We start from the raw sequence: 17,254 nt of genomic DNA on the forward strand, positions 1-17,254 counted from the left end.
CACCTTTGTAAGGGTATCCTGCTATACAACTGTTCAGCAAAGAATTTTTGACGAACAAATATGAGCTATTCTTTATATAATTAGAAAAGTGTGTACACCATTAGCCTCTCAGGGTCATATTAGTTCCAGAATACAAACACCTAATAGGTACTGAGCTGCAGACTTTTTCCTTTGTAAAAGAGCAAATATACAACTTTGATTTCTCCAGTGCATTAAACTGCCTCAAGTGTTGTGGGTAAGCCTGGTCAGAGTTCAAGTTTCTGCCAGTTCTGGAAGAATAATTAGCAAGTCTGGTTAAAGCTCTGAAGGCAGTGATGTTGCTATCAAGGGGTTCAGGCTAGCTATGACCCTCCTTTTCAAAAGGGTGAAATACATAATAATTTGTTAACTTAGACTGAAACCTGTCCATATGTTCCATGTTATCTTGTTTGATGTTGCAACAAGACCTAGTTTTGAGATTATGGCATTTCAAAGTCTATTTAATAATATTTGCTTATTTATTTTTGGTGAAATTCAATATACAGGAATGTAGATGGTAGGAATAGAGAATTGCTGTTAATCTTTACTGTAACTTGGAGGAAGGATAGAAATATTCTATGTCTGTAAAAATCAGATATGCTACATAAGGTTCTTTAACTTTGGAAATACTAATTAGGGATTTTTCTTGCCTTAAGTGGATAAGAAACTAATTAATTGTTTGTCAACAGCAATAAGATGCCTCAAACAAAGACTTTAGAGACTAAACTTCTGTCTGCTAGTGACCATTGCTGTTCAGTACATAAAATCTGCTGCCATAATGAAGGTAAAATTTTAATATTGACCTGTAGAAAATGTGATTAAAATTATTTGGGTTTGTGTTTGTAGTAGAAGAGGATACCTCAATAGAAATAAATGTAAAAAATAGTTTCCTGGGTAAATGTAAGGCTGACTTTTCCCTCTTATTTGCTCACAGGTACTACTTAATTGTGCCAGGTTTGGCACTGCTCATTGTATTGATTGTTTTACTCATTCCATATGTTCGTTGAGCATTGTCCTGAAGTTGTAGTTAAAGAGGGGTAAAAGAGGATATTCAGATGAGGGAAAATAAACAATAATCCTTTAGACCACACAGGATTAATTGTTTATTCCCCAGGAAGAGCAGAGTAGAAGTGGAACTACAGGGAAGTTTAGAACTAAACTTCTATATTGTGTATCATCTTTTATAGCTGGTGTCTTGTGTTGTGATGCATCAGTATGAGGAAATATAAAACCTCAATTTTTACATGATTTTCTGTGGTTTATTTTAGCTACTTATTGTATTAGAGAGGGAGGATTAAATAATTCAATTGCAAAGCCTGAATATTCTTCCTCCTTTGTCCAGGCCACCAGATGGAATGTAAGTAGGTTGTGTGACCATTCTGCCCAGCTCATTTTGGGGATGCTTTGAGTATAATTTAATATTTTGCTAGCCAACTAACCAGAAAAAAAATAATACCTGTCACTAACAGTCTGAACTGTTATTCCCCAGGTTTAATCAACTCATTTTACCAACGTTTCTTTTGCCCCCTGGTTTGAGGTCTTCTATTTGGCACAGACGTCATGCGATACCCGATGTGGGAGCTGGAGACTTGAGAGCTGTTTTCCTAGACTAAATGTTTGAGGTTACAGGACGTAGCCTAGTTTCACATAAGCTTTCAAATTTCAGTGGGACATGCTGAATCCTGAAACTGTCAAATAGTGTATTATTTTTGGAGTGAGAGAGAGTATGTGTGTGTGAGTGTGTGAATGACCTTTACATTTTTACCCTATCCCAAAAGTCTGACTTCCTGCCCTTTCTCCCATGAGTCCATAAACTTTAGCATTGAAGTGAACATGTTTTAAGGAAGAAATTCCGTACAAGAGAGAACCACTAGGATGGAGAACGGTTTGTTTCGGAGAAAACAAGGGAAACAGCTAAATGCTACAAATTTTATGAGGGATATAGAAGAATCTGGAGAACTTGGGATTCTCTCATTTTGCCAGGTTCCCTTCTCCCTCTTAGTAATACCAAGACCTTCGTGTAGGTGTAGGGAGTGGTAGGGATAGTGGTCATGTTTTGTTGCCTGCAGAAGAAGCTGATTATTTTTCTACTCTTCAGAGCAATAGGAGTGATGTGTACTACTGAATGCCACACCTTAATTCCCAATTTTTTAATTAATTCTAAAACTTTGTAAGCTAACAGAATGGACCTTTCTAAATGCAGAATGAAAGTGGTTATGTCTGTCTTTATCAGATTTCTTCTTTGATATTGGTGATTGCAGTTATTAATTTCACAGGTACTATGTGCACTCTAGTATTTCCTCAAGTGATATGTGGCAAAATCAGAGCCACAGGATTTAAAACTCTGGAGACAGAGGTGTGATCTCAGTGGTAACAAAAAAGCTGTAGGCATTGAGGTTTTTTCCTTCTCTCTACATAAGAACAACTCCTTCCCTATTAGAAAGTTGGAAATCTTTTCTGTGTCTAAAGGGAGAAAACCAAACCTCCGTTTCTACCTGATAGTCCTCCTTCTTCCAGGTCACCCAGGAGTAAAAAAAGGGCTATTATTGTTATGTGAGGAGTGGAATGAAATCCATTTTCCTGTGGATTTTAATCTTCCTTTCTTAGCTATCCTTAACAGAAAGAATTATTTTTTTTCACCCCATAAGTTTTATCCAGTATGCCTCTAAATTGTGGCTGAACAAAATGCATCTCTCTATTAAGCTGGCAGATCAAAATGGATCTCACGTGAGCCCTGCTGTGGCCTCTTAAACTGTAAGTATTGAAATGGGACCTCCTTGACCTCATTGCCAGTTTTCTCAAGAGTTGTAGAAAGTTTTAGACCTTTCTACATTGTCAAGGCTTGTTGAAAAATAGCTGTTATTTTAGATGTTTTGGGAGGACTTCTGTGTACTACCTTTTCTGGTTGAGAATCAGACCTTTACCCCTTCACCCCCCCCATTTCCTTCTGAACTCACCTAATAATGCTAAAAGAAAAGAAGTAAAGGGTAGGTTATATGGCACAGGGGTATTTGTGTGGATTCCAACTTTTTAGGGCCTTATGGGAATTGATGTAAACTTTCCCTTTCCTTTGCAAGTGCATATTGATGTAACATATTCAGCGCAAGGAAGTGTATTATGAGCCTTATAATTTAACAGGAAACTATTCAAAGCCTGAGAACTTGGTCTGAAAAGTGACATTATGCTTAATTTGGCTCCCATGACAGAGATTCCATCAGGCTGAACTATTCTGCTCAAGAAGCTGATTAGCTAAGCTAGCTCAGTATTCGAGTTCACATCTTTCCTTTAGGGAGACAGTTGTCTCTCAAGTAGCACTGTGTGCTATGAAGAAATGTAATTCTCCCCCCCCTTTTTTTTCATTTGAGTCATTGATTCTGTCATCTGGCCTTCTATGTATTTGGGAAGAAGGAATCATTTGCATCCAGCTTTAAACCAAACTCTTTTATATTGAAAGTGTTGGTATATAATGCAGATTTCTTTGTAAGAAAAAGCCTGGAGTTTGGAGTCAAAGCCTAAAAACCAAATCCATGATGTTGACAGTAGCCTTAGGCAAGTCATTTTACACTTCTGGCTCACTCATTAGTTATTCAGATGTGAATGTTATTACTATGAGCAATATGTATTATTGCACGGTGAGCAGAAAAGCAACTGCACTGCTCTCACAGAGAAAAACCAGAATATAGAACAAGTCTAGTCTACTTTGACACCTGTGGGAGGTCCATGACACAGTCTTGGTTTCTTGGCTTGTAGAGAGTTTTAATCATTTGAAGAGGTATTTTGGGCTCCTTAGTCACTATTGAAATGCAGTGCACATGTGTTAAGCTTTATCCTGTAGAGCACTTAGCTCCCTGGGTTATCAGTGAAGGAATCATGCCCTTAGCCTCCGAACCACTATCAGGCCTTTCCAATATTCATCCACTTCTGTTGTTTGTTTTGGTGGTGGTAGCAGTAGTTACCAGATCTGTTCATCACTGCTGATGATCTTGGATTCTTAATTCATTAAGGATATGATTTTTTAAAGCAGCATCTTACCTTAGATATGCCTTAACAGGAAAATAAATAATGCAAGCCTAGAATTTTTAAAGTGTAAGCAGAGTAAATGATCCAAACGTGCTTTTCCACTTGGGTTTGCAATGCCCATGTGACTTGGAAGTCAAACCTGGTCACCGCAGTTCCAGCAGCACCGGGGTTTGCTTGTGGGCAGAACGGAGGGAGGGATGTCACAGTGAGCGTGTTTAAGCAGCCCTGCAGTGTCTAATTAGCGTGAGTGAGATGCGAGCGCAGGTGCGGATGCTCAGGGCAAACACGTGCCCCCTTCCCAGGGCTGCCGGGCACTCACCGGGGAGGGGGCCCAGCTGATGGCCACGCGGCCATTAAAGTAACCTGCTGACATCGTCTCTCCCGCATCCCTGGTAGGAGGGGCAGGCAGGTGAGCTGGGCTGTGTGCCGGGCCGGCCGGTCCCGGTCCCGGTCCTGGTCCTGGTCCTGGTCCTGGTCCTGGTCCTGGCCGCGGAGCGGGCGAACCGCGCGGGCTCTGCCCAGCCCTCGCCCCGCCGGCCGGAACGGCGGCGCCGGGGCCCGCGTTGCCGCAGGGGCGCTGTGGGGACGGACCGGGCGGGCGCAGCGCCGCCATGGCCGCCCGCGTCCTCAACGTGAACGTGGGAGTGCTGGGCCACATCGACAGCGGCAAGACGGCGCTGGCTCGGGCGCTCAGCACCACCGGCTCTACCGCCGCCTTCGACCGGGCGCCGCAGAGCCGCGCGCGGGGCATCACGCTGGACCTGGGCTTCTCCTGCCTGCGCACCGCGCTGCCGCCGCAGCTGGGCCCGGGGCCCGGCGAGCTCCAGCTCACGCTGGTCGACTGCCCGGGGCACGCCTCCCTCATCCGCACCATCATCGGCGGTAAGGGGGGCGCAGGGGGGCCGCCCGGACCCGCCCCGGTGGCTGTCGTGCCTCCCGGGGTGCTCCGGCCCTCGCTGGGTCCGCGCCCGCCCGTGTCCGTGGTGGGAGCGGGGCCGCTGGGAGCCGGGGCCTCCGGCTGTGCCCAAACCGAGGGGACGGCGGGTGTCAGGATTTTCAGGGCCCTGTGACTTTACTACGCTTGCTCGTAGTTGCTCTTCAAATAATAAAAACCGGAAAAAAAAAAAAAAAAAGAGAAAAAAAGCCAGTGCTCGTAGAAAAGCGCTTTGTACATGTGAGTTCTTGGAGTGTCTTTTGGATGGTCGGATGTGCTCATGTTTCTTACACTTACTAGATTAAAAAAAAAATATTGTGTATGGAGGCCTTATTAATGACATCGAAACGCCCTAAAAATCGTTATTTTCTTGCCTGTTAAAGCAGTCAGAGTTTGGTGTGGCCTGTAATTGAGAGCTGTGATATAGTTGCTGGGCATGCCCATGTTGTCTTGGAGGACTCGGGAGTTGTAACATATTTGTAGGCTTAGAGATAGTTTTGTGGCTTTAGGTGACTCTTCATTTTGATCTTCACAGATGACACTGGAAGGTTAATTTGTTTTGCATTAGGACTCAAGTTAGAAGAAGGTTAACTATCTCCCCTTTCCATTTCTTCTGAAGAGTGTTAAGAGGTGGTCGGTGCTTGACTAAGGATATGATGGAGTAACAGCTTCAGGAGTTTAAAGTAGTCACAGGCAGATTCAACTGCAGAGATCAGCCCGCAAGTTCTGTTCCTCTGTGCTTCCTCTGTCAGTGTCTGTTTAATGACGACTTGGTAGGTTGGTAGGACAATGTTTCTTGGCTAGACTGAGGTTCAGGCTGAGTTACTTGTTGTGATGTAGGACTTTAACCCCCTTTGAACGATTGTGTTATTTGTAAGTTGCATTAGTGGTGACTGTGTTGTATTGTTTGCACTTCTTGTGGGTAGGATAATAAATATTTACTTATTTGTCGGTTTTACCAGCAGTAAAAACTGCTCTGTATCGTCATTGGTGCTCCACAGCTGCAAGGGAGGAGTGGCTATGTGCTTAATTCCAGAAACCTGTGGTCTTGTAGTCATCTCTTGTACTTGACAATCCCTTATCATTCTTTAGTAATTGTGAACACCTGAAGAGTGAGGTTGACTTTGGCAGATGTTTCTAGGATGTACTGAAGAGTCACTTGTAGTCAGACATCCCTCTCTGCCAGAAGTGGCTAATCTGAATGGTGTGAACTTTCTCATGAAGGGGATGTGGGAAAACTTAGAAATCAGCTTTAACCAGTTTTGTTTTTCAATAACTTTAACACTTATGTGGGGTGGCTGTTTGATACACAGACTTCTCTCAGTGCTTTCTGTTATTTTTATGAAGATCCTCGAAGTATTTAGTCACAGCTGTCCACATCAGATTTGCTTATTGAAAGGGCATGCAGGGAGAAGGAAGGCAAGGATCGGGTGAGATGATTGATAGAGTTTTCTTCCCAGCAAAAATAATTCTTTACAGATGATATTCAGACACATAAGCACATGAAACTTGCTTAGTTCCAGTTATACCAGGATATGTATCTTACTGCAGTAAAACAGTTGATTAGTATTGCTTACTGCAGTCAGTTGTGTGTTAGAAGAAGGTTGGAGAGAAAATGTAGTTTTGTGTTAATAGTTTAAAGAATTAGAAACTTCAGTTTTCTGCTTAATAATGTAGATGTATCTTGATACTGGATTTTTTAATTTTTTTTTTGTTTTGTTTTACTCCCAGGTTTGAAAGGTGAAACTTTGATGATAAAACCTGATCTGTGCCTGTGGGACTATTTAGGTGCTTACAAGTTTGGTGTGGTTTGGTGAAACTCAAACTGAAGTGTAGCATGTCTTGTATAACAGGATAGGATTCTTTGCTGTTCATGTGTTTTTCAATAATGCCAACTTTTTCATCACTTCAGGAATGGAAAGTGAGTCCTCCCAGATAATGATACTTGAAAAATTTAGGCTATTTTCATCTACTTCCTTGTTACTAAGCATTAAGGGTTCACCATTCCAAATATTTTCTCTGGAACCAGGAATGCAACTACCCTTTTCTTTTTGGTGGAATCTGTGATTTCCTTGTTATTACATGTTTCCTCTGTATATGGTTTTTCAACAAGACATAAGTGCAAAATAGTTTATTTTCCTGTGCTTATTCTGCACCTCAGATTTCCCATACCTCTTTAAAATGTCACTGCTCTGAATTCAAATCCTGGGGTAGCTATAGGTGGAAGTTGATCTGCAGAAAAACTAGGGGTAGGATGCCTATGGGCAAGGAGGCTGGATATGAGGATTTGGAAGGTGGAATGGCAGCAGAGATGAGGGCTGCTTCAGAACTCTGTGTTGGTCATGTGCCATGAAGGGTTTGCAGGAGATGCTACTGCTGTGAAAATGTTAATGCATCTTCTTGTTGTTAGCAGTTCTCTTTTCTCACTGAAGATGGGATAAACTACTTGGCTTCCCCTTGGGTGATCTCAGCTCATGGAAACACCATCTGCTGTGGCTGGGTAGTACCAGCATTGTTCACTCAGGTCTCCCATGAGGTGAGGAGCTCAAGGGTTTCCTTCTGAGAAGTCGCTTTCTGGCTCTTCTCTTCCCAAGTGCCATTTCCACCAGCGGTGTCCAGGTTATCTCTTGTAACTGACATCTTTTCTGTGTTCCCAGTGTGCTCTAAGGGTTAATTCCTTTGCTGTACAAAGCTGATAAATCTGCTCACAGATTAAATATTACTATTTACCACTCTTTAACATATTTCTGTACGTAGCTAATTCCTGAAATGGGTTTTTTCATGTCAAAATCTAGTATTGCATTTTTGTCATGCTGTGCCTGGTAGTGCTTGACCTTGTGAATACTTCTCACAGTCACTCACAAGATGCTTGTTCAGACACAATACCTGAGGATTAAATGAATGCAGAATATTTGAGCAGTAACGAAATGGAATGAAAAATGGAAGTCATATTTCATTCTGTGTGGCTACATTTTTCTTGCGAAGCTTGTCCTTGAAAACAAAACATATCAAATGTTAAATCAAAAGTGTTTTGTTTTGGGTGGTTTTTTTTTTTACCTGCATGCTGGGAATTGGAAATGTTGCAGACAGTTTCACCCAAGATGTTTTGTTTTAAGTTCTAGATGGAAGGTGATAGTCAAGGTTGGAATGGAATAAGTAATAGTCACTTGGTGTACTTCATCATGCCTTTCACTTGTATTCAAACCATACTGGTTTATATTCTTCTAAAGCTCTTGTGTGTCTGTGTCAGGAAGGCCTTAAGTTATTGTGGGTATCTGTATGGCTTGGACTGTGCTACGTGGTTCTGTCTTAACTCTTTCAAACAATAAGAACAGAACTCTTTATTTTAAAATAAAATACAATTGTTAGACTTGTCCTGTGCTTTAGCAGGATCTTGTCTTAAGCAAGGAAACAAAATCAGTGTTTTAAAACCTTTTGTGTCTGACTTGCTAAGGAGAGCAAACAAACCTGAGTAACTGAACCTTAAGGGCCAATTCTTAGCTTGTCCATGCAGTAAGAAGCACCTACATCAGCCTTGCACTTGGGTTGTGCGCTGAAGGAATGACTGCAAGATGCAGGACTGATATTTTTGTCATTACTGCATTCTTCTGTTGCTGTAGAGATTTAGAGTGGTGTTTTGGGTAAAATTTCACACTGAAGTGGGGTTGTTTCTGTCGCAGCACTATGAGTATTTTTAAGCTTCGGTTCTTTTGTTAATATTCCGGTCCTCATCTTCCACAAAGCTGATGTTAATGTCACTGAAATAAAATAAGAGTTGCTTTCACATTTGTTTGTCACAGACCTGTGCACCAGTAGGGTCTGCAATAGTTTCTCAAATGAGTTCAGCAGGAAGAGATGCCTGCAGAGAGGTTAGACAAGTTAATCTGCCAGACGAAATTCAATCCCCATATTTCATTTTAAGACCACTTTGCGTAGCAAAGTAGTTTAAGCAGTAGCAGATTTTTTCCTTGCTGATGGTTAATTTCATGCCATACAAAGGGTCAGCACACTAATACAGGAGAACATGATTACCTCATCCCAACTTCCCCCACACAGGCAGCCAAGGGATACTGAGTGTTTGCTTTAAGTGAGCTGTTGTCAGATTCCCTTTGTCTGTTTGATTTCGAGATGGGTCCTCAAAAGAACTTCTAAATCAGAAAATTGTCTCATTTTTTTTTCTTCTCCCTATGAAGTTCAAAGGACAGACTATCCTTATAGGGTTTTAATTGGAAAGCTACTGCTTGACCCTGGTTGTTTAAACCTGGGCTAGGGAGAACTCTGACAAACTTGTAGTTGTGTAATCCTTATGCCTGTCTGAACCTTTGACCTTTTTAGTTTATAACTAGAACTTCATTGTCACCATTTGTCCCTGCAGTTCCTTTCAAAGAAGACTGCCTTGCAAGTGTCTGTTTCCACTTTGCTGCTATGTTCAGCTAAGGAAGGGTATTAATTCATACCTGATACATTGGAGGGGCCAAGACTTTTGAACTCGAACTAGAGCTTGGAGAGGGGGAAATGAGCCTAGCAAAAGCATGTCTTGCTGATGCAAATGAGTACAATGAAAACAGGCTTGGAAGATCAAGGGGAATGTGGTCTTGCTACCAGCATTCAAATTCAGTCAGATGCAGATTATTTGTAAGATTAGCATATCACAGAAAAACCCCACCTTTTACCACAGATTAGCTGTTTTGCAGAGTTTGCTGTAAGCTTTTAGGAGGATTTGTAAGCTCGGGGTTACCTTTGCATTACTGCAATGAAAACACACTTCTGTCGATGTGAGCTTTTGTTTGTTGATACCTTTGTGAAGATGTGACAGTTCTTGGGTTTTTTTTTTTTCTATTCTAGGTGAGTGAGCAAGTAGAGTTTTATAGTTTTAGATGTATATGTGGATGACTTGCTGTTGAGTACAGATCTTGAATGAAGGGGAACCTCTGGAGGGAAAGAGTGCCTTGTATTTACTGGATATCATTCTAGTCTGAGAGAAGTCACTAGAGAGTCTTGAGATCTTTGGCTGCCAGCTTCAAGTGAGAGTAACATATTGAATCCTGTACTGGTGGAAAAAAAAATAAAATTAGCATACAACTCTTGTGTAGTGTAATTCCTATCCACAAACCTTGATGTAGTGGTTGATGTTATGGAAGTACTCGTGGGTTAAGGGACTTCAGCTGGCACTTGTGAGAATGTTTTCTAAAACCTATTAGTCTCTTTGGGTTCATTGAATTGCTGACACTGCTTTGTATTAAAATTTTGAATAAACTTTGTCTGTAAATTAAATTGAGGCAGTGTCTTTTTTTCAGTCACTGTAATTTGGCTGGTGCCAGATACTCGTCTGACAACATGGAGTATTTTTATTGACATTTTAAAATGAAAGCCACTTTTTTAAAAATTAAGAAGCCATGCATGAAGAAAGGCAACCAGTACAACAATTTGGTTGTGTGGTGTCCACAACCTCCAAAATGGAACTTTGTCTCCTGGATGTTGCAGTGCACAAGAGGGCAGTATTTGCTTACAATGAAGGATCTTAGGGCTAAGTACTGGGGTAACAGGTCAGCGTGGGGGGAGTGACCTCACTCTGCATTGGAACAGAATTAAGTAGACGATTTGGAACGCATCTCTGGGTTAATTTTCTTGTTCTTAAAGGAAACGTCCTCTGTGTTTTAAGCAAGGTTAGTCTTATTTCATCTCTAATTTGGGTTGTGCTTATTATACCTTAAGCAATAAAAACGTATGGGGTGTTGTCTTACACATGACATGAGACACAGGTAACAGGTGAGAAAAAACAGCTGGTTTGATGTGGCAGCCATGGAATTTAATGTGCACAAGTCTTTTATTTCCTTCCCCATTTCCCCATGTCTTTTAATAACTGGGTAAAAGGAAGCTAGTTGTACAAAATCTGCTTTGAACCACTACTGTGTGAAATAGGATTTCTTGTGTGATATTGGGTAGAATGAAACTTGGCAGGGTGTATCAGGGTTTAGAATATGATTCTTGTGGAGTTTTTATCTGTCTGTATCATAAGTGTAATGGCTCTAACTTTGTATGTATTACATTGCTTCTTGTTTCTGTGGGTTTTGTGAGTGATGTGGAAGTAGGATTGCTGCTATTATTTGTTTTATGCCCTTTTCTGCAATTTTGACTTGAAGCTGATTTCCCTGTAAAAGTTGCATGTTCAACAACTCCTAAACTTACACAACTCTTAGGCAATATTAGAGACTGAAGCAGGAGTCCTCCTCTGTTCCTTTTCTGGGTCAAGTAGTTTACAAAGAGCAAGAGATCCATTGGCTCCTGATATCAAAGGTTATAGAGAATAATCACATTCTCTTCTGGTTCTTCTTAGAATCCAGTTAGAAATGTGCTCGTTTCTGTGTGCAGTTTAAAAAATAAAAATAATTTTGCATTTCATGTTTGGAAGGTATGATTTATAATGGATTTCTCAATCATTAAGTGTAGATTTTAACCAGGAGTGGTTTCATTGAAACATGTTTGAATGTGAAATTGACCATTGCTAATACATGACAATTTTTCTACAAAGCTTCTGAGTGGTTGTATTTGTTTGTTTGTATGCAACAAAACTGTGCTATTTGACACAAAACCATGACAGCTTCTCAGGAAACCTTAATAACCAAGCACTGTAATGGTGCTGTTCAAGTTTGCTTGATCATTTTTCCTATTGGTTTAAAACCAGAATTTCTTTGTTCTAGCACAGTGTGCAGGCATTCATCAAATATTCACTTTTCATTTTTGCTTCATGTTTATTCTTGCTTAAAATTACTTTGTAAGCTATTTGGAAAAGCGGGGAAGTTTTGTTAATTTTTGCGTGCTTTAAAATATCAGCTAATGTACGAAAGTATTATAAATAACTGCATAAAATCTAGAACAACTTACTGTACAATATGAAGCATATTTATAGTTAAAAATAACCCTTGTCAAAGTAAATTTAAAGCACATTTTTCAAAGTTGCTTTTTTACTGATGATGGATATGCTTGCTTGCTAAATTGTCCAATTTAGCAACTGAGTGGTCTGCTAATTGACAAACCAGCCTTGTAAGATTCTGCTGTATTGGTTCTACATCTTGATTTAGAAGTTATCTTCAATTGGTAGATGCTAGATATAAGCAGAATGATACGTTGCTTATGTATAAACCCATTTTTAATAGCTAGTTAGCTTCTTGGAGCCGTGAACTGAATTTCCTTAATGTGTTTGTTTTGGGGTTTTTGTACTTAAAATAATTCATGTTTTTGCACGGCTGTTGTAAAGTACTGTTTATGAAAACCCCTGGAAAAGCAAAATGCAGCTGGAAAATTTGAGGTTATAACTGTAAAGCAGACGTGCAGCAGATCTCACTAAGTGATCAAACCAAACCTGAACGCTGCCATCGCTAAAGTCCCTTAAGCGTAATAAAAGTTGTTTTTCCATGTGACAGTGAGTTGTTTTCTGTCTGGGAACCCTAAGGTTGGCCTGGCAAGCTGAGGAGCAAGGACAGATGTTTTGTGGTGGTAATTTGCAGCTGGATTCTTGAACACAATGTATTCTGTGGATCACAGCTCATAATGGGGTAAAACTGAGTGCAAGCTTCAGCAAAGAGATTTGAACAGCTCTTCAGATAGCTGTGATTGCAGAGATACTGTGCATTCTGTGAGAGAATATTCCTTGTGCTATCTGTAAAATTTAGATTAGGTAGCTGTTCTGAAGTGTTTCCTTTAAACTATTTGTTTCCAGAATGTGTTGCAGGCTAAGTAAATACCAATAATTCTTATTTCCCATCTCCTTATCAATTATTTTACCAAAATGTTCTTTCACAGTTTATCTAATCTCTTCAAGTGGACATGAAATGGTTAGTGTTGGCTTTCAAATTGAATTACAATCTCTGTTTCAAACTTAGGCTGATTAATCCTATGTTAGATTGTAATTGTCAGCATTACCAGCACTGGGGGTAGTTGGGACCAGACAAATAATAGTAAATACATATTTATGTTTAATCTAACTGCTGGAGGAATTGGTGGGTAGTAGAAGGAGAGGAAATGGAGTAGAAAGGGTAGTTTAAATAAAAATGAAGAAATCGTATTCAGGAGCTTCATGGAGGTAAAGGACGATAAGGGGGAATAAAAACTGAGTTTTGAATTTTTGTGATTTATATTGATCTGTGGAAGAATCCAGGCTCCCTCACCTCACGCTCTGGAGAAGAGATTCATTTGGGCTTACGGATTTGTTGTGAAACTTTTTTACTTCGTGTTATAGAAGGGATGATGATGATGCTGACTCTTTCATCAACTGCAGATACGTTTTTTCCTATGGTACTGAAAAAATTAATTCAGTACAGTTGCCTGAGCACTTACTTGTCTTTTCTGCTTACAGTCTTATTTGGGATAATAATATATGATTGGCATATGAGAGTAAACTGGTGTTCTTTGATTTCAGGAGCTCTTTTCAGTTGTTAAACTTTGCCTTTTTTTTTTTTTCAGCCAAGTTTTACTGGTATTGTTTCCATTAAATGTATTTTAGGGCAGGTGAACATACTTTAGATATGATTCTCCTGTATATGTAAAATTTGAAGTGGTCTTGAAGAACGTATTCGGAAAAAAAAAAAGCTATAGAAGTGTTCAAGAGTTGTTGCTAGAACTATCCTATCATATTAGTAAGAATAGGCATAGGAATTTTTTTTTTTTTTTGGTCATAGATGCTTATTCATGCTTAAATCTACTTCTCATATATTAAAAACTAGAGCCTTTCAGAAGTATTGCTTTGGGGAAGAAAGTTTTCCAGGGTATGCAAGAAGTGCATTTCAGAGAGAAAAACAAAATTGTAGCTTTCTTTTTTAGGATCAAGAAGAGGGGGAGGGAAAATGGTTTCCTTGTATTTGACTGTGCTGTTGGATGGAAGACAAAGCTCAGTCTCTCTTGCTGACTAATGTCATCATCAAGGCATTTTTTTCTCCCACAGAGCAATTTTGTCTCCATTGAGACCCCCACAGCCATTGGCAAGACCATGGCCTGAGATTAAATCTCACGCTTGGGTGAAATTCTAATGACTGTAATTGTTTCCTCTTTTTAAGTCTGTGGTCCCTTCATCAAAGAGTGGTGCGGAAATTATGCATTTATGCCGTAAAAAGAGAGGTCATGATTACCTGAACCTGTGGTTGACTTGGGGGGATTCTGTGTCGTGTTCTGGCAGTGGTTGCCCACGCTGACATTGCAGTGTGTGAAATGATTTAAAGAGTGGCTTAGAGTGCACGTGCAGAGTACTGGTGTGGCACAGCTCGGTCCTCTCTGGCTCTGTGCTGTCACTGTCAGGTGAGCGCAGCAGCAGCAGCAGCTCTTGTGTGTTGGTCACCTGCTGGAACAGGAGGGAAGGAGTAGTAAATGTGGGCTGAGGGAGGTTTCTGTGAGTGATCCCGTGCAAAGGGCTTTTTGGACTCATCAGCAAGTGTTATTGTTAACCCTCACAGTGCTCGTTGGAGGTGTTCAGCAACAGTGATGGATGGCACCAGTGTGGTGGTGCTGGCTGTGGAGCTACCCAATGTGTCAATGTGGATATGCAAAGAAGAATTACAGACAGCTTGGTGAGGTAGATTGCCCCATCCTGTAAAAATTGGAATGTATGAGTACAGCAGCGTTTGCTGTGTGATGGAAAGATTCACATAAGTATTTTGTGTTATTGGGATTTAGTGTGCAGTTCTGTATGTACAAAGTTTTACTGTCTGCTGACTCTGAAGACTTATGAAAATAATGATAAGCTGTGGATTAAGTAGAAAACATTTTGTGTTTGTATTCTAATTTAGGAAGTATCCTTTAAAGATATCAGAAGAACCAAGACACATTTCATCAGAGAATAAGGCAAATGATTAAATAGTACCCAATTTTAGGTGTCTAGGTTGCATTTAAAGACTAAAGAAGTCCCAAAACATCATTATTCTTAAAAGCTTTCAGCATTAGAATCTTTCCCTGATCTCTGAAATGAGTATTCAGTTTATAGTATTAAAAATTTTGTCAACAAAAAGCCACCAGTTATCAGTAGTACTGTTCATCTAAGGGACTAGCTTTGGGCATTTGACACTGAAACTGGCCCCTGTCTGGCTGTATTACAGTTTCAGATCATGTGATAGTATGCCCAATTAAAAAATTCCTTGAAGCATGGAAAGCAAGTTTTTACACTGAAATTACATGTTTGTTTATATATTTATAAATGAAGGAACTGATAAAGCCATTGAACTAATAGGATTTATTCTATGGCTGAAAATTCAAAAGTCACAATTCGGGCATCTCTGGTAAATTATTTTAAAGGATGGATTTGCTTGCTGTTTGATATGTTTTTCACCCTGTGGGAGGGACCATCACAAATATTTTCTTCTCTGAGTGGATATTTCACCTGACTAACAACTGAGATTCTTACATTACTTCAAGTGCTGTGATAAAGTTATGGTGCTGGTGGTGTTTGCCCATATGTTTGTAGTTGAACTCTCAGTTTACCCTTTCAGGTGTGTATTGCCATATCCAACAATGGTGACTTTTTCTGTCTAAAACTGGTGTTGAAGTGGAGTCTCGTGTGGGAGGAGATTCACCTGTCTGTGGTGCTGCATAGTGCTTTTAGGGGAAATAGGAAAAAGAAGAAAGTATAATTGAACTTTACCTTAAACTGCACTGAAGCTTGTGCAGAGAAAATACTTTTCTGGTTAAAGGGACAAGAGTTTTGAACTGAAGCTAAAATCTATTAAAAAAACCCCAAGCAAGTGACTGAAAATTCAGTCTTTACGGGAAGTTTGTCTCAGAGGTGTTTTCATTGCTGAACTGTGTTCACTGACAAATTATATGGAGGCAGGTGTTTGGGAGTTCTTTCATTGTATGTCCCCCAGTGTACTGAATAAGAGGGAGAAGAAATGGATCTTGATAGTTTGATAAACTGCCCTTGTTTGTTCTGTATCATAACTGGGGTTAAATTTAAGTGGGCACTGTTGGAATGAGAGTTAGTGGTTTGTGGCAGGAGGAGCTGGGTTTTTGATAACCTGTGTTGCTTCACTTCTGTTTGTTTCATGTTTTCTGTTTACGTCTTTTAAAGTTATCTGATCAGTTTGCTTCCAGATTTAACAGTATCCAAGCCCGAGTTCCAGTTTATTAACACAGCTGCAGTGAAAGACTTCTCTGCCTGCCCATTGATGTTGCTCTCTTGGGACTGAAAACTTCAAACCTTTTGTTTTGCTGGTAAAGCCCTTGTTAAAACTGGTGTACTTTGAGATGTTGTGATTCAGTTTTTCATGGACCAACAGAATCTAGGCCCTGGAGAGAGGCAAATTTTTTCACTGTACACTGAGTTCTTGTTTGTCTGAGTAATAGGAAACATTAGGTATATTTAAAACATGGTGACTACAGATGAGAACACTGTTCTAAGAACTTTTTTCCCTCTTTGGTGTCTCAGGTCTCTCTCCAGTCCCAACAAGTACCTTAACAGGACACTGGAAGTAAAAAGCATATAAACAGATGCTATTATTACTTTATAAAGGGAGGAAAAAAAATAAATATCCATTTCTATGATTATTTGATTTTTTTATGTGTACACCAGTCATTAGACAATTTCATTTTATGTACCTACGTACCTTTTTTCCTCTTTATATGCTTTATTTCAATGTTATATTTTTACAAAACGGCAAGATAATTTTCTCCTCAAAAGCAAATTAACTATGACATTTTAAACATAATTAATACAAATAATTTATTGAAGTACTTTAAGGAAATCTTCTAACAAAATTTAATTTAAGTCTACAGTAAATTGTCAGTAAGACTATACTTAATAAAGTTCCATTGTATTTCTCTTCCGTTACTATTATACGATTCTTCAACAGCAGTTGGCTCCATCATTTGATGTGAAGGCAGAAGTGGTTAGATAACAAGTATATTTACTTAAGTTCATTTGAAATTAAATTCTCATTCTGAGCTCTCTATCCCTTGTTCTGTAATTCTAGTTCTTGCTGTCAGGAAGTTCAATTTAGAATCCATTGTGCTCTCTGAGTCTACAAGATACGAGTGGGGAAGAAGACCTAACAAAATGTGAAAAGCAATAATGAAAAATATAAAAAAGGCTTGTACAAGGCAAGAGCACACAAGAAGGGGTTTTGTGAAAGAGTGAGATGTGTAATCTTTAAATACTCTTTGTGTGCTTGATATACTTTTGATCCTGTTTTGTATTAATGCTTACAAATTTCTTCTCTTAGTCACAGAGGTTACATTAGCAAGGGCAGATGATTTCACTGGGCTTCTGGGTACTTCTTTTCCAGAACCCCATCCAAGCCA

The 17,254-nt window shown here is 39.7% G+C and overlaps 1 protein-coding gene across 1 annotated transcript in view; it reads left to right on the top strand.

The window, feature by feature from the left end:
- The first annotated feature begins 4,595 nt into the window (after window positions 1-4,595).
- The window catches only part of EEFSEC (eukaryotic elongation factor, selenocysteine-tRNA specific), a 119,782-nt gene continuing 107,123 nt past the window's right edge, over window positions 4,596-17,254 (top strand). The window contains exon 1 of the mRNA XM_062500584.1: window positions 4,596-4,920. Within this exon, the coding sequence (XP_062356568.1) occupies window positions 4,650-4,920 (271 nt within the window). The 5' untranslated portion in view covers window positions 4,596-4,649. The remainder of the gene's footprint in view (window positions 4,921-17,254) is intronic.

The sequence above is a fragment of the Cinclus cinclus genome, chromosome 12 (assembly GCF_963662255.1).
Source record: "Cinclus cinclus chromosome 12, bCinCin1.1, whole genome shotgun sequence".
Classification (NCBI taxonomy): Eukaryota; Metazoa; Chordata; class Aves; order Passeriformes; family Cinclidae; genus Cinclus; species Cinclus cinclus.